General features: G+C 47.7%; 3 protein-coding genes across 3 annotated transcripts; 1 reads left to right on the top strand and 2 right to left on the bottom strand.

Annotated features, from left to right (window-relative positions):
* Positions 1–467: 467 nt before the first annotated feature.
* On the bottom strand, positions 468–2391 carry GLAREA_04498 (C2H2 and C2HC zinc finger; the record flags this gene model as incomplete). Its single annotated transcript, XM_008086875.1, has 3 exons — positions 468–1711; positions 1827–2190; positions 2248–2391. 3 exons carry the CDS (start codon positions 2389–2391, stop codon positions 468–470), a joined length of 1752 nt encoding a protein of 583 aa, XP_008085066.1.
* Positions 2392–3222: 831 nt separating this feature from the next.
* Positions 3223–4383, top strand: GLAREA_04497 (uncharacterized protein; the record flags this gene model as incomplete). The annotated part of the gene is made up of 4 exons (XM_008086874.1): positions 3223–3348; positions 3412–3794; positions 3858–3989; positions 4089–4383. 4 exons carry the CDS (start codon positions 3223–3225, stop codon positions 4381–4383), a joined length of 936 nt encoding a protein of 311 aa, XP_008085065.1.
* Positions 4384–11934: 7551 nt separating this feature from the next.
* On the bottom strand, positions 11935–12789 carry GLAREA_04496 (fungal cellulose binding containing protein; the record flags this gene model as incomplete). The annotated part of the gene is made up of 4 exons (XM_008086873.1): positions 11935–11979; positions 12033–12271; positions 12343–12649; positions 12736–12789. The coding sequence occupies 4 exons, from the start codon at positions 12787–12789 to the stop codon at positions 11935–11937; spliced, it is 645 nt and encodes a 214-aa protein (XP_008085064.1).
* Positions 12790–13617: the final 828 nt, after the last annotated feature.

The following is a 13617-nucleotide window of genomic DNA, read 5'->3' as shown; positions in this document are numbered from 1 at the left end:
TGGTGTACAAAGAGTTTCTCCGTGTCCGGCGCGAAAAGATCTGAATGTGAGAGAAGTAGCATGGCAACAGACGAGCTGCAACAATCGGACCCGCTTCCTGTTGACAGTTGTATTACAACGATTGTAGACGAAAGCAAACCCAACCCCCATCATCAAGAATACACGCCTTCCCCCTTTATGTCCCCCAAAGTCGGATAAAACCCGTGTCATGACGCTAAATCGATCGGCAAGAATAAGTGTGTGTAAAAGAAAATTTGATACAGAGAAGTGAAGAAAGGTCGACAAGAGCAAAGCAAGACTTTTGATATTGAGGCGCATCCATCGTGGTAACATAAGAGTGGTCGCAAGACCGAGGAATCCCAAAGGGGAGAAGTCAAGTCAAGTCGGAGGCCGCCATAAGAGTTTCGTAAAATTCGTGCATGACAGGATGATGACTTGATTGGAAGGACAAGCAATCGGAAGGATGCTTAATCGGACCGCTTGCGCTTCTTGCGGGATTGACTATCGGTACCTGACGATCCCTCGCTTTCGCTGCCTGAAATGTTCTGGGCAACATTGAACAGGACACCGCCAAGCTGACGAACTCGTTCACTGTCACTACCTGACATGTGATCGCCGGGTAATTCGCCATCCTCCAACACACCCATCACGATAGCTCCGCTGCCGTGAGTACGTGCGTGTTGAGAGAGGTTGTCACTGCGGGAGAATTTCTTTCCACACTCGTGACACTCGAATGGCTTATCCTCAGTGTGAAGAGATCTGTAGTGACGCTTGAGATGTTCTTGTCTTCGGAAACGGCGATTGCAGAGATCACAGACGAAGGTTTTGGATGGATCCTCGGTGAGAGATTGTTTGCGGCCACGTCGGTTGACGGGTGCGTTGCTTGGTGTGTTACCGGCCTCTGAACCCATTACACTTTCAGTAGCGTGGCGTTCGGATGAACCAGAGTGACTGTGGCTGGCAGAGTAGTGTTGTTGACCCTCAGTCGAGCCCTCTGGTGCTGATGCGGAGTTCATTGGGACGGTGTATTTGCGTGACCTGACAAGGTTGTCAAAGTCTGTTGAGTCGTCTTCCTCGTCACGGCGAGCTTTCTTGGCCTTCTTGGTCTTCTTTTCCTTCTTCACCTCAGTCTCGGATCCCGATGCAGGTGGGCTTGGAAGGCAGGCAACGGCAAATTGCTCAGAGTCCTCAAAGTCCTCGTACTCTTCGAAATCTTCCTCAGCAATGAAGGGTTCGCTGTTGAGGGAGATGAGGTCGGAACCGGAACAGGTTCGTTGTCTCTTGGTGCCAAAGTACTGTGCGTTATCTGTGGTAGGGAAGTTGACCAGTCCGTTGACGAAGTCTTCTTCCGAGTCGAGGTCAGAGAATTGATCGAATGCAGGAAGTCCGTGGTGCGCTGAGGCGGTGAAGTTAAACTTGGCGTTTTGGGACTGCTCAACTTTGTGGAAGGTATCACCCCCTAGCATGAAACGGTGCTCCTCGTCGTCTCCTGCGCACAATGTGGGGAGTGCGGGAAATTCAGCTGCCGTTCTGGTCAATGATGGAGATGCAGACGATGCAACGGTAAGATTTCTTGGATCGCAGAAGTCGAAGTCTTGTTCTGAGATGACGGATCGTGGGTAAGGAGATGGACTGGGAGAGAGCGAAGGGCAGCTTGTCGCAGACAGGAGTTCACTAGCGTGGCTGGTAAGCGAATTTGGGTGGATGAACACTATTTCGAGACCACGTTAGTCTAGTTCCATGTAATAAGTCACCCACAGCAACCAATAAGTGTGAATCAATTATCGCGATGCTGCAGATACAACAGTAGCAAATGTTGAACGTACCTGGGGTCATTGGTGGTGATCCGCATCGGGCCCAGTCACCGCCGGCAAGATTCTCAGACTGTACATCGCTCTCACAACCCTCCTTTACTCCTTCAAATCCCTCAAGGCCGAGGAATACAGTGTGCATGGGTGTGTGCAGAGACTCGCAGGTTGATGGACTGCTCAAGGTGCTTCCAGATGAGGACAAGGGTGGTGTTGATGGGTAGTAGTACATGTCAGCATCGTTGATTTGTGGCTCCATCTTCATCCGAGGAGCATGCTCCTGAATCAGAATCGTTGGCTTCTGGTACATCGGGCGAGGGGATGCCATAGGAGTCATGTTGCCCGCAAATCCGGAATTGAACATCTGCGGCTGCATTGGCGGCTGTGAGCAAGATGAGTTTGGTCTGGAATAGATTGGCGTTGATGGCATGGTGTGTACCTGTGGGTGGTACACTGGGACTTGGACATTATGTGGATGCTGGGAGAAATGGCCGTGTTGGCGGTTATCTGGCTTAGGATCCGGGTTATAGTAGAAGAAGGGAGATTGTCCCATTACTGGGGCGTGAGGGTATGCAGAGTCCATTGCGAATTGATTGAGATGGTTCGGCTAGAAGGGACTGTCAAGTGTCAGTCCTCGCTCTCTCTCGGTTCTCGAAATCCTCTTTCCACCAAACGTGCATGTCGATAAATACGTACAGTGATTGTCGAGTCAAAACGATTTGGTTTGATTGATTAATATATGTTTCGAAAGCAAAAAAGCTGGTTCGGTTCAAAAGCGTCGAGTGCTGGAAACTGGGAAACAGGGTGTGGTGTTGAGGGAGGGACTGGACGACAGCTAGGATATCCCAAAGACTGTCAAATAACTATCAAGTTATAAAAGCTGATTATACATTCGCTGATGCAAAGAGAATTCGAGGAAGAATTCGACAGATATTGTGTTTCGTTTGTTGCAGTACAGTATCGGGGGTTCGTTCGGTACCAGTGAGGTAAGATACACAAATGAGTAGCAGCAGGATTCCAAAGGAAGGTACGGAAACAAATCGAAGGGCTGAGATAAGAGCACAAGTTCGAAGATGATCCAAAGAGTGTCGATGTACAAAAGAAACCGGCGAGGCGGTATAAGAAGAATGGGTTGGCGATGGATGGGTGATAAACCTGAACGACGGACGAGCAAACGAGAGTGGTTATGACGGGGACCCTGCAAATAAAGTAAAGACGGACGGACGATCCACGAGCGATAGAGGCAAGATAGGCAGTTAGACAGATTCAGGGTAGGAAGCAGAAGCGTGAGAAAGGCATGGTCTCAGGTTGGGATGGTGAGCATGGGATACGAGTGGGCTTGCTTGGTCCACTGGTCCACCGGGCTGGCACACGATGGGCCATATGGACCCAATTGCTGGTGTGAAGAGCGCAAATGGAGCAGCTCTCGAGGGCGAGCAGACGTGCTATTCGCTGTAAAAGGGTCTGCGAGAGTCAACCCATGCTTCTGCAAGCCTCTGGGGGAGCCGGCAACACGACCATGCCTATGCCACCTTGGACGGTAAGAAGGTGGAGACAGCATAGTTTTCTAATTCCAGCCCGAGAGTAATGGATAATGGACCAGCCCCGACAGGCATCGCTGGGATTTCTCTCTGTTCCTCTCCATGCGCGCCCTGGTCTCGCAGCGCCGTTCACGAGTTCACCCACACAGCGCTGCTGGAGCTGCCGGGACTTTGCTGATGGTGGGACGTTGGCCAGCGTGGTTGGACGGGCTGGCGGGCCTGGCTGCTCATTGGGGTCTAGCGAGAAGGCGTCGCGGCGAGTGAGAGGCAAGCAGCAGCCAGACGAGCGCAGAAGAGAACAGAGAACAGAACATGACAGCTGCGAATTATTGTGCAGCCCACACATCTGTCGATTTTACACGCACCACTCATATCCTCATGCCCTCCTCAAAGCAGCGCCCCGTGAGCATCCTCATCCATACTCGTGGACGCACGAACTGCATTGGTCCATCACAAGCAAATAATATGCATGCATAAGCCCGAGGACACTAACAGCTCTTTTATCCAGCGAGACCCCTCCAGCAGTGGCCGAAATCGATCCATTCAGAGTTTCGAACCGCTTGTCGCCTCTTGCGCGCCCCGAATGCACATCACCAGTCCAGTGTACACCAGGTACACCAGGTACGAAGCGTCGGCGGACGTAGGCGCTGTGGACGCTGAACTCTGAAAAGTCGCGTATCCACCATCACGAACATTGTCTTGAAGTGTGATGAGTGTGGTTGCTGTTGACGCTGGGCAGTGGTCGACTTGAGGCCGTCGCTGCAGAACGACTGGCTTCACATTCCGTTGAGCTACGAAGAGACCAGTCTACAAACCTGCATTTCCGCCTCTGGATCAAAGATCAGCGTGACGCGGTATTCAATGGTGGAGTCACAAAGCCGCAGCAGCAGCAGCAGCTTGATCAACAGACTCTCACGGGCAATGCAAGTATCCTCGGTCCATCAACACAGCACAACCGCCGCAGCGTGGAACAACCCAATCGCCAACACCACATGGAGATTTCATCGCCTTCGTTATGCTTCTTCATGTCATAGCAGCTGCGAGCGCGTGCAGACTTCACATCGTGAGTCTCAAAAGTGCGGTGCTTCCGATACCACAGCCTCCAAATACCCCACTCAACGACGTGCTGGCTTCAGCTATTAAGACCTGTCTTTGCATATCATCATGCAGCTTGCAAACGTTGAAGACCGGATCAGAAGCAGATCACGTACTCGGTTTTGTTGAGTCGGCCATACAGAGGGCGCCGGAAGAGCTTTTTATTATTTGTTTGTTTGTTTGCAAATTGCACTCGATTTCTATTCGTCCAAAACATATACACAAAACGCAGACACGAAACACGTACACAACCAATCATTCCTGCTTGCACCGTCCCAGAGATGCAGATTGGACCAGTGCGAGGAGCAGCAAGCGCAGAATCTTCCTTGGCTTGGGATGCAGTTACCAATCCGGGCCTTCAAAGTCACCGAAAAGCGAATAATTGCTCGAAAGCTCAAAGTCTTCAGGTAGCTAACGTAGCGTACCTGACCATCTTCGCTTGCAACCGTTGTCGATATCCTATCAAAGACATCAGAAAAACGAATCTTCGCGGCGCTGCGTCAACTGTCCCACCGCTCTACCCGTCCCTTACACCAAACGTGCTACTCATCCCTACTTAGGCTGCACATCGATATCTTTCTAGCTTCCTCTTCAGCCATCTCTCCACCGGTAGAGGTGGGTGAGGGCGTACAGTCTTTGAAACATGAAACACCTAGAAATGGTGTACGATGATGACGAACAGATCGCACATGCGTGGGATGCAGCCGAATCAAGGTGACCACCGCGGGTAAAACTGCACCTTCTTGATTCCGTTACGTTGCTGGCCTGGTACAGAGATGGTACAGAAATCCTCATGTCAGATCGAGGCACGAACTCGAATAACCAAAAAGGCTGGCTGCAGGAACAGAATAGTATCATTTCCAACCAGTTACATGACCTGTCGCCTGTCTGAAAAGCTACTGCAAGACTTCTTGATTTGAATAATCATTCCAGATGAGGCTCGAAGCCACGGTATAGTATACAGAAGTCGACAGAGTCCGTCCAGCAAGCGCAACGGCTACAACCCCACAGTACACGTCGAAGAAACGTCACGTAAAGAAACCTCCGACCTAGCCTTCCAAACGCGTCTACATTAGTTCACAACACGTTGTTGTTGATACTAATAAACATCCCACGATGTGGTAGCGAGACTACACTGACTCCGTAGCTTGCGTCTGCAGGTTTCTGACGAATCTAGTACGTCCAAAAATGGATCACAATCTAAAAGGATGCCCATGAACGTTACAAATGAAGCTCACCATAATTCCAACACACAACCCTGGTCGGGCGATAGTAAGATGGGGAAGGTATTCTTATCGATAGCGCGATACGACACGATAGCCAGCCGAATAATGGCGTTCGGATAGGAGAAGATCGACCGCTTTCATAGCGTTTCCCTCACTCATGGGGAAAGTCAGCTGCATCAAGTCAGCAAGTGAGGATGCACAGTCACGAACACCGTTTTCTTTTCATCTACGACAATTCCTGGGGCATGGCGGCTCGACTCATGTTGACAACCTGTTGAATAAGAATAAACCATCACCCACGCAACTATTGGTTGGATGTGGCACACGGTGTTTATTTTTGCTTGTGCCACTTGGTGGTAATGGTGTGGAGGATGATTTCGTAGGCTCATGGTGGGTGTCATTTCTACAGTATGCGTGGGCGGGCATCCTGCGTGCCTGCATAAGACGAGTGCACCAGTGCACAACTCATTGGCTCTAATGCAGGAGATGTGCAAGCGCGGCCTAAACATAGCTCGTGCGGGTTGGTCCTTTTCTGAGAATTTCTGAAAGTCTGGAGAGGTTGCTGCTGCTTTTACTTTGAGCGTGCACAATTCTCTAGCCTCAGATGCAAGGCACGCCATGTTTGTGCACTCTCCATCTCCACCCCAGCACCACCTTCGTTCAGATCTCAACCCAATTGGACAATATCTCGACTTCACCCGTCATGGCATTGTTTGATGAAGGCCCGAGAAGGGCTGTCTCAATGCTTCGGTGGACTTCCAGAAGGAGCACCTCGGACGCCAACCGGGAATTGGCCAAATCCAGTATGGAAGAATCAGAAATGTTGTTTCTAGAACACATTGCGATGACTGTTGGGTGCGAAGATGTGCCCGCCGCACAAAAGGAATTCGGATACCACATGTTGGACGGCTCAAAAAGTTACAACGCGGCGGAAACCTGGCATCTTCATCCCATCACACATGAACGGCAAAGGTACGGAAAACGACGATATTTTGTAGCGTGCATGGGCGCGGTTGTCTGCTACCCAAAGATCGACTTTGCCCTGACCTTGGCGACCTCAAGGTGTCCCAGCCCACGGCCAGTAGTCTCCCAGACCAGAATGCTTGGGACAAAAATGGCACATGTTTTCGGACCTGCGGCCTCGACCGACCCCCATCCAACTGCATACCGTTCGCCCAATCGGGGATAGGAAAAGGTTGGCGGTTTTGGGGATGAACTCTACTGCAGGTACAGATATGGGGGCATGCAGGTACAAGAATTTCTTCTCGACGTCGTCGCACAGTCCGAGTTTGACGATATCGCGTTTATTATGCATATGTCAACTGCATACCAAACCTGACCATTCGTTTTTCTTTCCCGTCTTTGTATATCAGAGATACGATAACTCTCTCTGATAACTGGCTCAGTACATTACATGAGCCTTCTGTCAGAAGCAATCGATAAGGTGCCATCGTCGCCGCCACGGACCGTCTGAATCTCCTCATCGCTTCGTCCCGTGTCGTATCGATTAGCAAGGGACCGCTTCGCTCCGTTCGCCGGAAGACGAGTTCAAAGCCCAGGATCTTCAATGGTTTAGAGACCCAATGTCGCAAGACCGCTCTCAGGCTAGTCAGCTTCAATAGCGTACCCCACTCGCGGGTTCCGGATAAGCTCCCAAAATCACTGCGGGACTCTGCTAGGTGAAACATGAGAATGCCGACACCGTGAGGGGAATAATCGAAAGATGTGTGGAAATATAAATGCCCCACGGAAACGCAACGTGCCTTCGTGCCAGCCGGAGACCTGGGACGTTTTCCCGACCAACTGGTTTTGTTCATGTACGAGCAGCTCAATTGGTACCTGGCATGAGGAAAACTCGATGGACTCAGATTCAATCTTCAAAATTCGGCCAGAGGCATCATCGTCATAGGCTTTCTAGTTCTTGCCGGACTATTCTGCCATTATTCACAGCCAACTTAGCCAGCTTGCGTAGCTAGTCAAGACCCAAACAAGTCGCGTCCAAGCTTCCTTGACCAGAAAAGCAGCACTCGACGTACGCCTGTTTTAGACTAAATGATACACTTGGGCCAGGCTCGAGGCCTGCCTTCAGGCGCCGCTTTTTCGGCGCTGGCTTTTCTACCTGGGCCGCGGAAAGTATATTGGAATAGTCAACTTAAATGCTCCTAGCTTGAAGTCTAGCTTTTGTACGAGCTCTTTGCAAACCGACAACACCACTCACAAAACGTACGAGCAGCCTCGCCTAGGAGAAAACTTCACCTACGGTCACACAAGTTGTGGCCAGACTGGAAATGGACATCATGACTGCATGAGCAGGGAGATTGTGGCACTATCAACCAGGAACAGAAGCGAGATATTTTGCCGCTATTTTTCAACGGTCGACAACGTCGTTTTCTGGTATATTAGACTTTCCTGATCTGATAGTGATTGCCACCAACAAGCCAGTCAAACTTTTATTACCGTCATCGGATAAACCCTTCAAACTTGAGAGTTTAGCAAAGCGATGGGTTATTTCCAGAGCATCGTTGTATGTAAGAACGACAAAAACGCTATGTCGATCCGATAATTGTGTCCATCTCACTTTCCTTTGTCTCAAATCTGGCGTCTTCTTCTGGTTTATTTCCCCACCTTTCAATATCTCTGTCGATCGAGATACCTTCGGCAGTGGTGCTCAATATATTTTACGTTATCTTGGCAGTTTATCTGTCGCCTGGATCCTTGGAAAATCACTTCCGTGGGCTGTCCGCCTCCCCCTGCCCAAAGTGGTTTGGCTTACAGGGTTGAAGAGCGATCCCACGAGTGCGGATGATTAACTAATTTATGCCCCGGTCTCCGTCTCTGGAAAAGTATGGCCGGTCAATCCATGTCCGGACCGTCATGTTGCCCTCCGACGCTTCGAGAAGGTTTCAAACCCTCTTCTATTTTCCCAGGGACCAGGCAAACACCTTCTCCCCAGAGGCAGGATCCGCAAGGTCCTGATAACGATTGATTGTGGGGAACTTGGTGCCAACGCATGAATGTGTTGTTGGCTTGAGGCGTAGGTTCATGCATTTCATATATGAATTATGCAGCTTGAGTTTTTATGGTTTCGATGACCACAGATATAGTACTACTAATACCAGCTTACGTTTCCATTCATCGCCCACGTTGCGGTGGAAAGATGGTTCATCGCAAAGTCAAAGTCGACTGCTGTGCTTCGAAGCATGCTTGAGACTGTTCGTCTTTAGTATTTTGTTTCAAATATATGTTTCGCACACGTACGTTGACTAGCTTGACATCTATCTCTACGATGATTTCTGCTCTCAAAGGCTTTCTTGGTAGATTAACTTTCTACAGGAGAAACCAGGGCGGTTTTCTTTCATACCTGTTGTTGGTTTGTACTTCGAAATCACATCTGAAACAGGGCCATAAGGCAGAATCTGGTCAAATATCTATCCACTGATGTAGACTTGGGACTTCAAGTGAAGTCCACGTAAATCAATCTGTGTAGTCAACATGCCGACCACTCATCATTTCCGTTTCATGCTATAGTTCATATGCTTTAATATTCGGTCACCACTTGAACTTATTAATCGCCGGCTTTAGTGGGCGCTCCCTCGTCTCAGGAAACGATTACATCTACAAGTGGGGAAAGCGTATTGAATTGGAAGTGAGAGAATTGCTTTCTGACTTTCGAGGCTTATACTCTTCTGCCATGAGCAAGTCACCGAGTTCTGGTGAAGCAGACATTCGTCTTCTGCCAACTGGCCATAATTATTGCTCCCGTTGGTGAGGTGTTGGTTATCTACAGTAGTTCTAGATTCGAAGTCAGACGCCCACTTACTCCTTTTTGGCCCGTAAATTGTGTAACATAACTTTCTCAAAGCGATCACTTAGCTGTGCAACTTCACTTCCTTTCTTTTCGCACAGGGCACAAGAAAACCCGTGTGACAGCAAAGGCAAACGGCATGCATTATTTGAATGTCAAAGTCTATTTCCAGATCAAGGCTTTTTTACTTTTAAGGAGTGTTCTCCAACTGTTCTAGTCTTCCTTGCCGAAACTTGCGAATCAATCTCCCTTTTCGTCTATCAAACCACAACTTCTTTCACTCTTCTCTCATGGTACATCTTCTTCTAAACTTCAATTTGCCACCTCAACACACCAAATCAAAAAGAATATATACAAGAACATATCCTATCAATCACACCTCCAACAAACAACACGTTTCCCCATCCCGCGCATTTGCCTTCAAAGAATCAAAACCCAGCAGTAACACTACTCACAAACTTCTTTCACCGTCCCTCACTGTCCTGCCGTACCACCTCTCCCTACGGAAATCCAGTCCTGCATAATCTCAAAACAAATCCGAAAGAAACACCACGACTATTCTCCTATCAATCATAACCCCATCAACCAGCACGTTCCATCTCATCCCACATATCTCGGCCGTTTCCGATCCTTCTCCATCTCTCTTTGCTTTTTCCAACATCATCTTTACTTGAGAAACCCAGAAAGTTGGAATTCCTTTTTATCCCACGCACGTTTTTGCGTCATCTCTCACATACCGCTGTAGATTGGGTTGTTCTCATCTCCACCCGTTCATGTGTTTGTTTCCATCTCCGTCTATCCTGTCTACGCCTAGTATTATGGTAGTGTCGCAGCTTTTCCACAGCGGGAAGGGCTGATAGGGGTTTCGGGTGGTGTTTCGGGAGTGGGCGTAAAGCAGCAATAGATGCTTTGAGTATGAAGGCAGTGTTTGATCTTATTGCGTGCTTGAGACATGAGAGAGCTCGTGGGCTTTAGGAAAGTATGATTGGTATATGGTATATGTTTAGTCTGTCGCGGCTGCCTGCATGTTAGAAAACAAAAGCATGCACAGACTTCGTTCGTCAGATTGGTAGCAGAAGAGTTTGTATATCAGTTACAATTGCATAATACACATCTCGGGTAGCAGAGCTTAAGATTAAAAGAAATACGTGTCGTGTGTGATCTCGGCATGTTGGAAATATTCAGTTTTTACATCGCGTTTCTGGGTATCGAATTATCATGCGGTGCTACAATCATTGCATCTGAAATGTGTCTAGTGAGATCCCCCGACCATATCAAGAACGACGAGTTGTAAGATCACATGATTGTTACTCCCATGGTATTACAACGCGTGACTAGCTAACCCATCAATAAGTCCGTTTTGTGAAGTTTTGGTTATGACGTACTCCTGAGGAAGATATGACTATGAAGCTAAGAGGCAGTTTTCATTTGGACAGTCACATCGCTGGGAGTTTCTTCGATATTACTTTTCGTTTTTGCGTACAAACGACGGAAGGGATTAACTTTCTTAAAGGATGGGAAGGAGTTCTTTTCGACACAGGATGGGTGGTTTTGTTTTTGAATTGAAGGTATGAAGTCTATCTATCTAGAGGGGAAGGGGATGAGATTTGAGTTTGTTTTCGTGGGTGAGATTGAAGGGTGATTATCTTTTGGCTGTGTAAAAATTAGTTCTGGTGCTCAGGTGTAGATTGGTGATGAGTCGAGTAGACTCGTATTTGATTTCTACACCTACAGGTGAGAATGCGAAATCAAGAAAGAGGTGGTGGTATGAGTGGACAAGATCTTGCGAGGGATGTTGTGGAGATGGTGATGGTCTTTAATGTGTCTTCTTAGTTATGAGGAGTTGCGTCATGTTTCATGGACTCAGTTGGGGCTGGATGAGTGTTTAAGAAGCGATGTTGTGTTTTTTTCGGAGAGGGAGTTTGGTAGGAGTGTCGGGGTTTAATGAAGAGAAATACTGACTTACACAAACTGTTTTTTTTTTTTTAGATATGTTATCACGGAGGTCGCATAGTTTACTAGGGGTATTACTGCGATGGGTCTATATCGCACATGAACTTGAGTTCTTTAAAATAACAATATAACAAAAAGTTCCGTATAGTAAGTGTAAATGAAAATATGTGGTTGTGACTTGTGAGAATAAAAAGGGGGTAAGCGAGTAGGGTTTTGTGAGAATCATATATTTATCGAACATAATAATAGTATTACTATAAGAAAACGATATACAATATTAAACTTTAGTTTTCGAAGCTGAATATACCACCTACTAGATGATTTACATCTTGCATCAGTAAATATTTTGTAGCACGAGATGTTTCCAAGCGAGACCTCGGATTTATGACTAGAATCTCATCTCACTTCACTCTAATCAAGAACTACGGTATCCAACACACCCGCTCTACACTCTCTAAACAACAGACTTCATCCGAATCACCACAGAAACCTTACCAACCGTTATCTCAACCACTCCAAACAGCCGGTCCCGGCATAGCATAACTCGTCGGCTAATTACTCATTAGCAACGTCCCTTCTAATTCTTTACCTCATCGTAACTTACAACAGGATAATAAATATTCAACATAATCCCCGGATCACTACTCTTATACGCACCCGGGAACGCCACCAGATCCGTCGGTTTGCCACTGCCACCACCGGTGACATTGATTTGTCCACACGAGATGTAGAATTGAGCCCCATTAGCGCCGCTAGCAGAGTGTAATGCGATACTCTCGACGCGAACGAGATACTCGCCGCTGGGTGTCGCGGAAGGGATTTTGAAGTTTATGTTAGTTTGACCTGTACTCATCAGCCGGCGTCGTTCTTCAAATCAAGACCAGAGTTTAGAAATCCGAGAAAGGGGATCTTACCCATAGCAGGCCAACTCAACGAGCCCCCAAACTTAGGCCCAATCTCATAGATCTTAAACCACACATTCCCACTCCCATCCCAGTTCGCCGCCGTCTTGCCCTCTGGCACTTTAGCAAGATATACAAGTAACGGCCCTGGGTGCGAGATGGATGATTTGGCAGTGAATCCGAGTGTTGAGCCCGCGGCTACGTCGATGGTGGATACAGATTTGGTGGAGGCGCCGACGTTGCAGCGGATGTCGAGGGAGGAGACGCTGGTTACGGGACCGTTGGACTGGTAGCCTGTCCATTGACGGACGTTTTTCCACTGGGTGGTGTTAGTGGGAGATGTCGGATGGGGAGAGGACTTGCTTCGCTGGTTGGTGCACCGTTTACGATGAGCGAGGGAAATACATAGTGAGCTTTTACTGCCGAGACCAGAACGACTAGTGAAGTGAGGACCTTCATCTTGAACAGAACTGATCGGAAAATATTATAAGTTGTTACAAAAATCATCAGAAAACCGTCTCAATTATATATATCTCTCCAAAGATCTGCATATGGTCATTCCCCCTTCGGTTATTATCCAGATATTGAAAACCTCAATTTATCCACCGTCATGTGGTCAGGAACATGTACCCCACATTATCTGAAATGCCGGATCTGCGGCTCAAAGTGATTTGGTTGTGGTGTATGTCGTGCCGTTCGAGCGGGTGGTATAAATAGATCTTGGGATTGAGTAAAATTTGAGTTGGAAAGCAAAGACGAAACACTTCGATAAATTTTCGTGGTGCTTAGGTATGATCAGTAAAGAATATATATCACAGGTAGACCAGCTCTTTATGGTATTATTCGCACGTTAGATTTCGGTGAAATTCACTGTTTTTTGTGTTTGCAACTAAGAAGTGATTAACTGAGTTGAGTTGATTCAGGTCGGGCGATTGCAACTCGACCTGATCGACCTAGTACTTAAATCGAATCAGATTAAACCTAATCAGCTTATAGTTATAATGAATATACAAAATTCTCAACGGGATTCCAACATTACCATTATCAAGTTCCTCGCCACGCAACCATGACATTTCCAAGACCGAGGAATTCTCTTCCAACCCTGTCTGCAAAACGAAATCATCACCTCGCTATGCAGTCTGTATATTCTACATCAAACGGTCTACGAGTTACTTGTCTCAACCACTGGACCAGAATGATTCAGAAGACATAACTACACAGAAGCTAAACCCATCTATTCCAGACGGTACGTCAAACGAGTTGAGTTTAACCTTTTACTTGAACTTA

The sequence above is a fragment of the Glarea lozoyensis genome, assembly GCF_000409485.1.
Source record: "Glarea lozoyensis ATCC 20868 chromosome Unknown GLAREA5, whole genome shotgun sequence".
In the NCBI taxonomy this organism is placed as follows: Eukaryota; Fungi; Ascomycota; class Leotiomycetes; order Helotiales; family Helotiaceae; genus Glarea; species Glarea lozoyensis.
The sequence above is the reverse complement of the archived record's forward strand: the minus strand, read 5'-3'. Positions and strand labels throughout refer to the sequence as shown.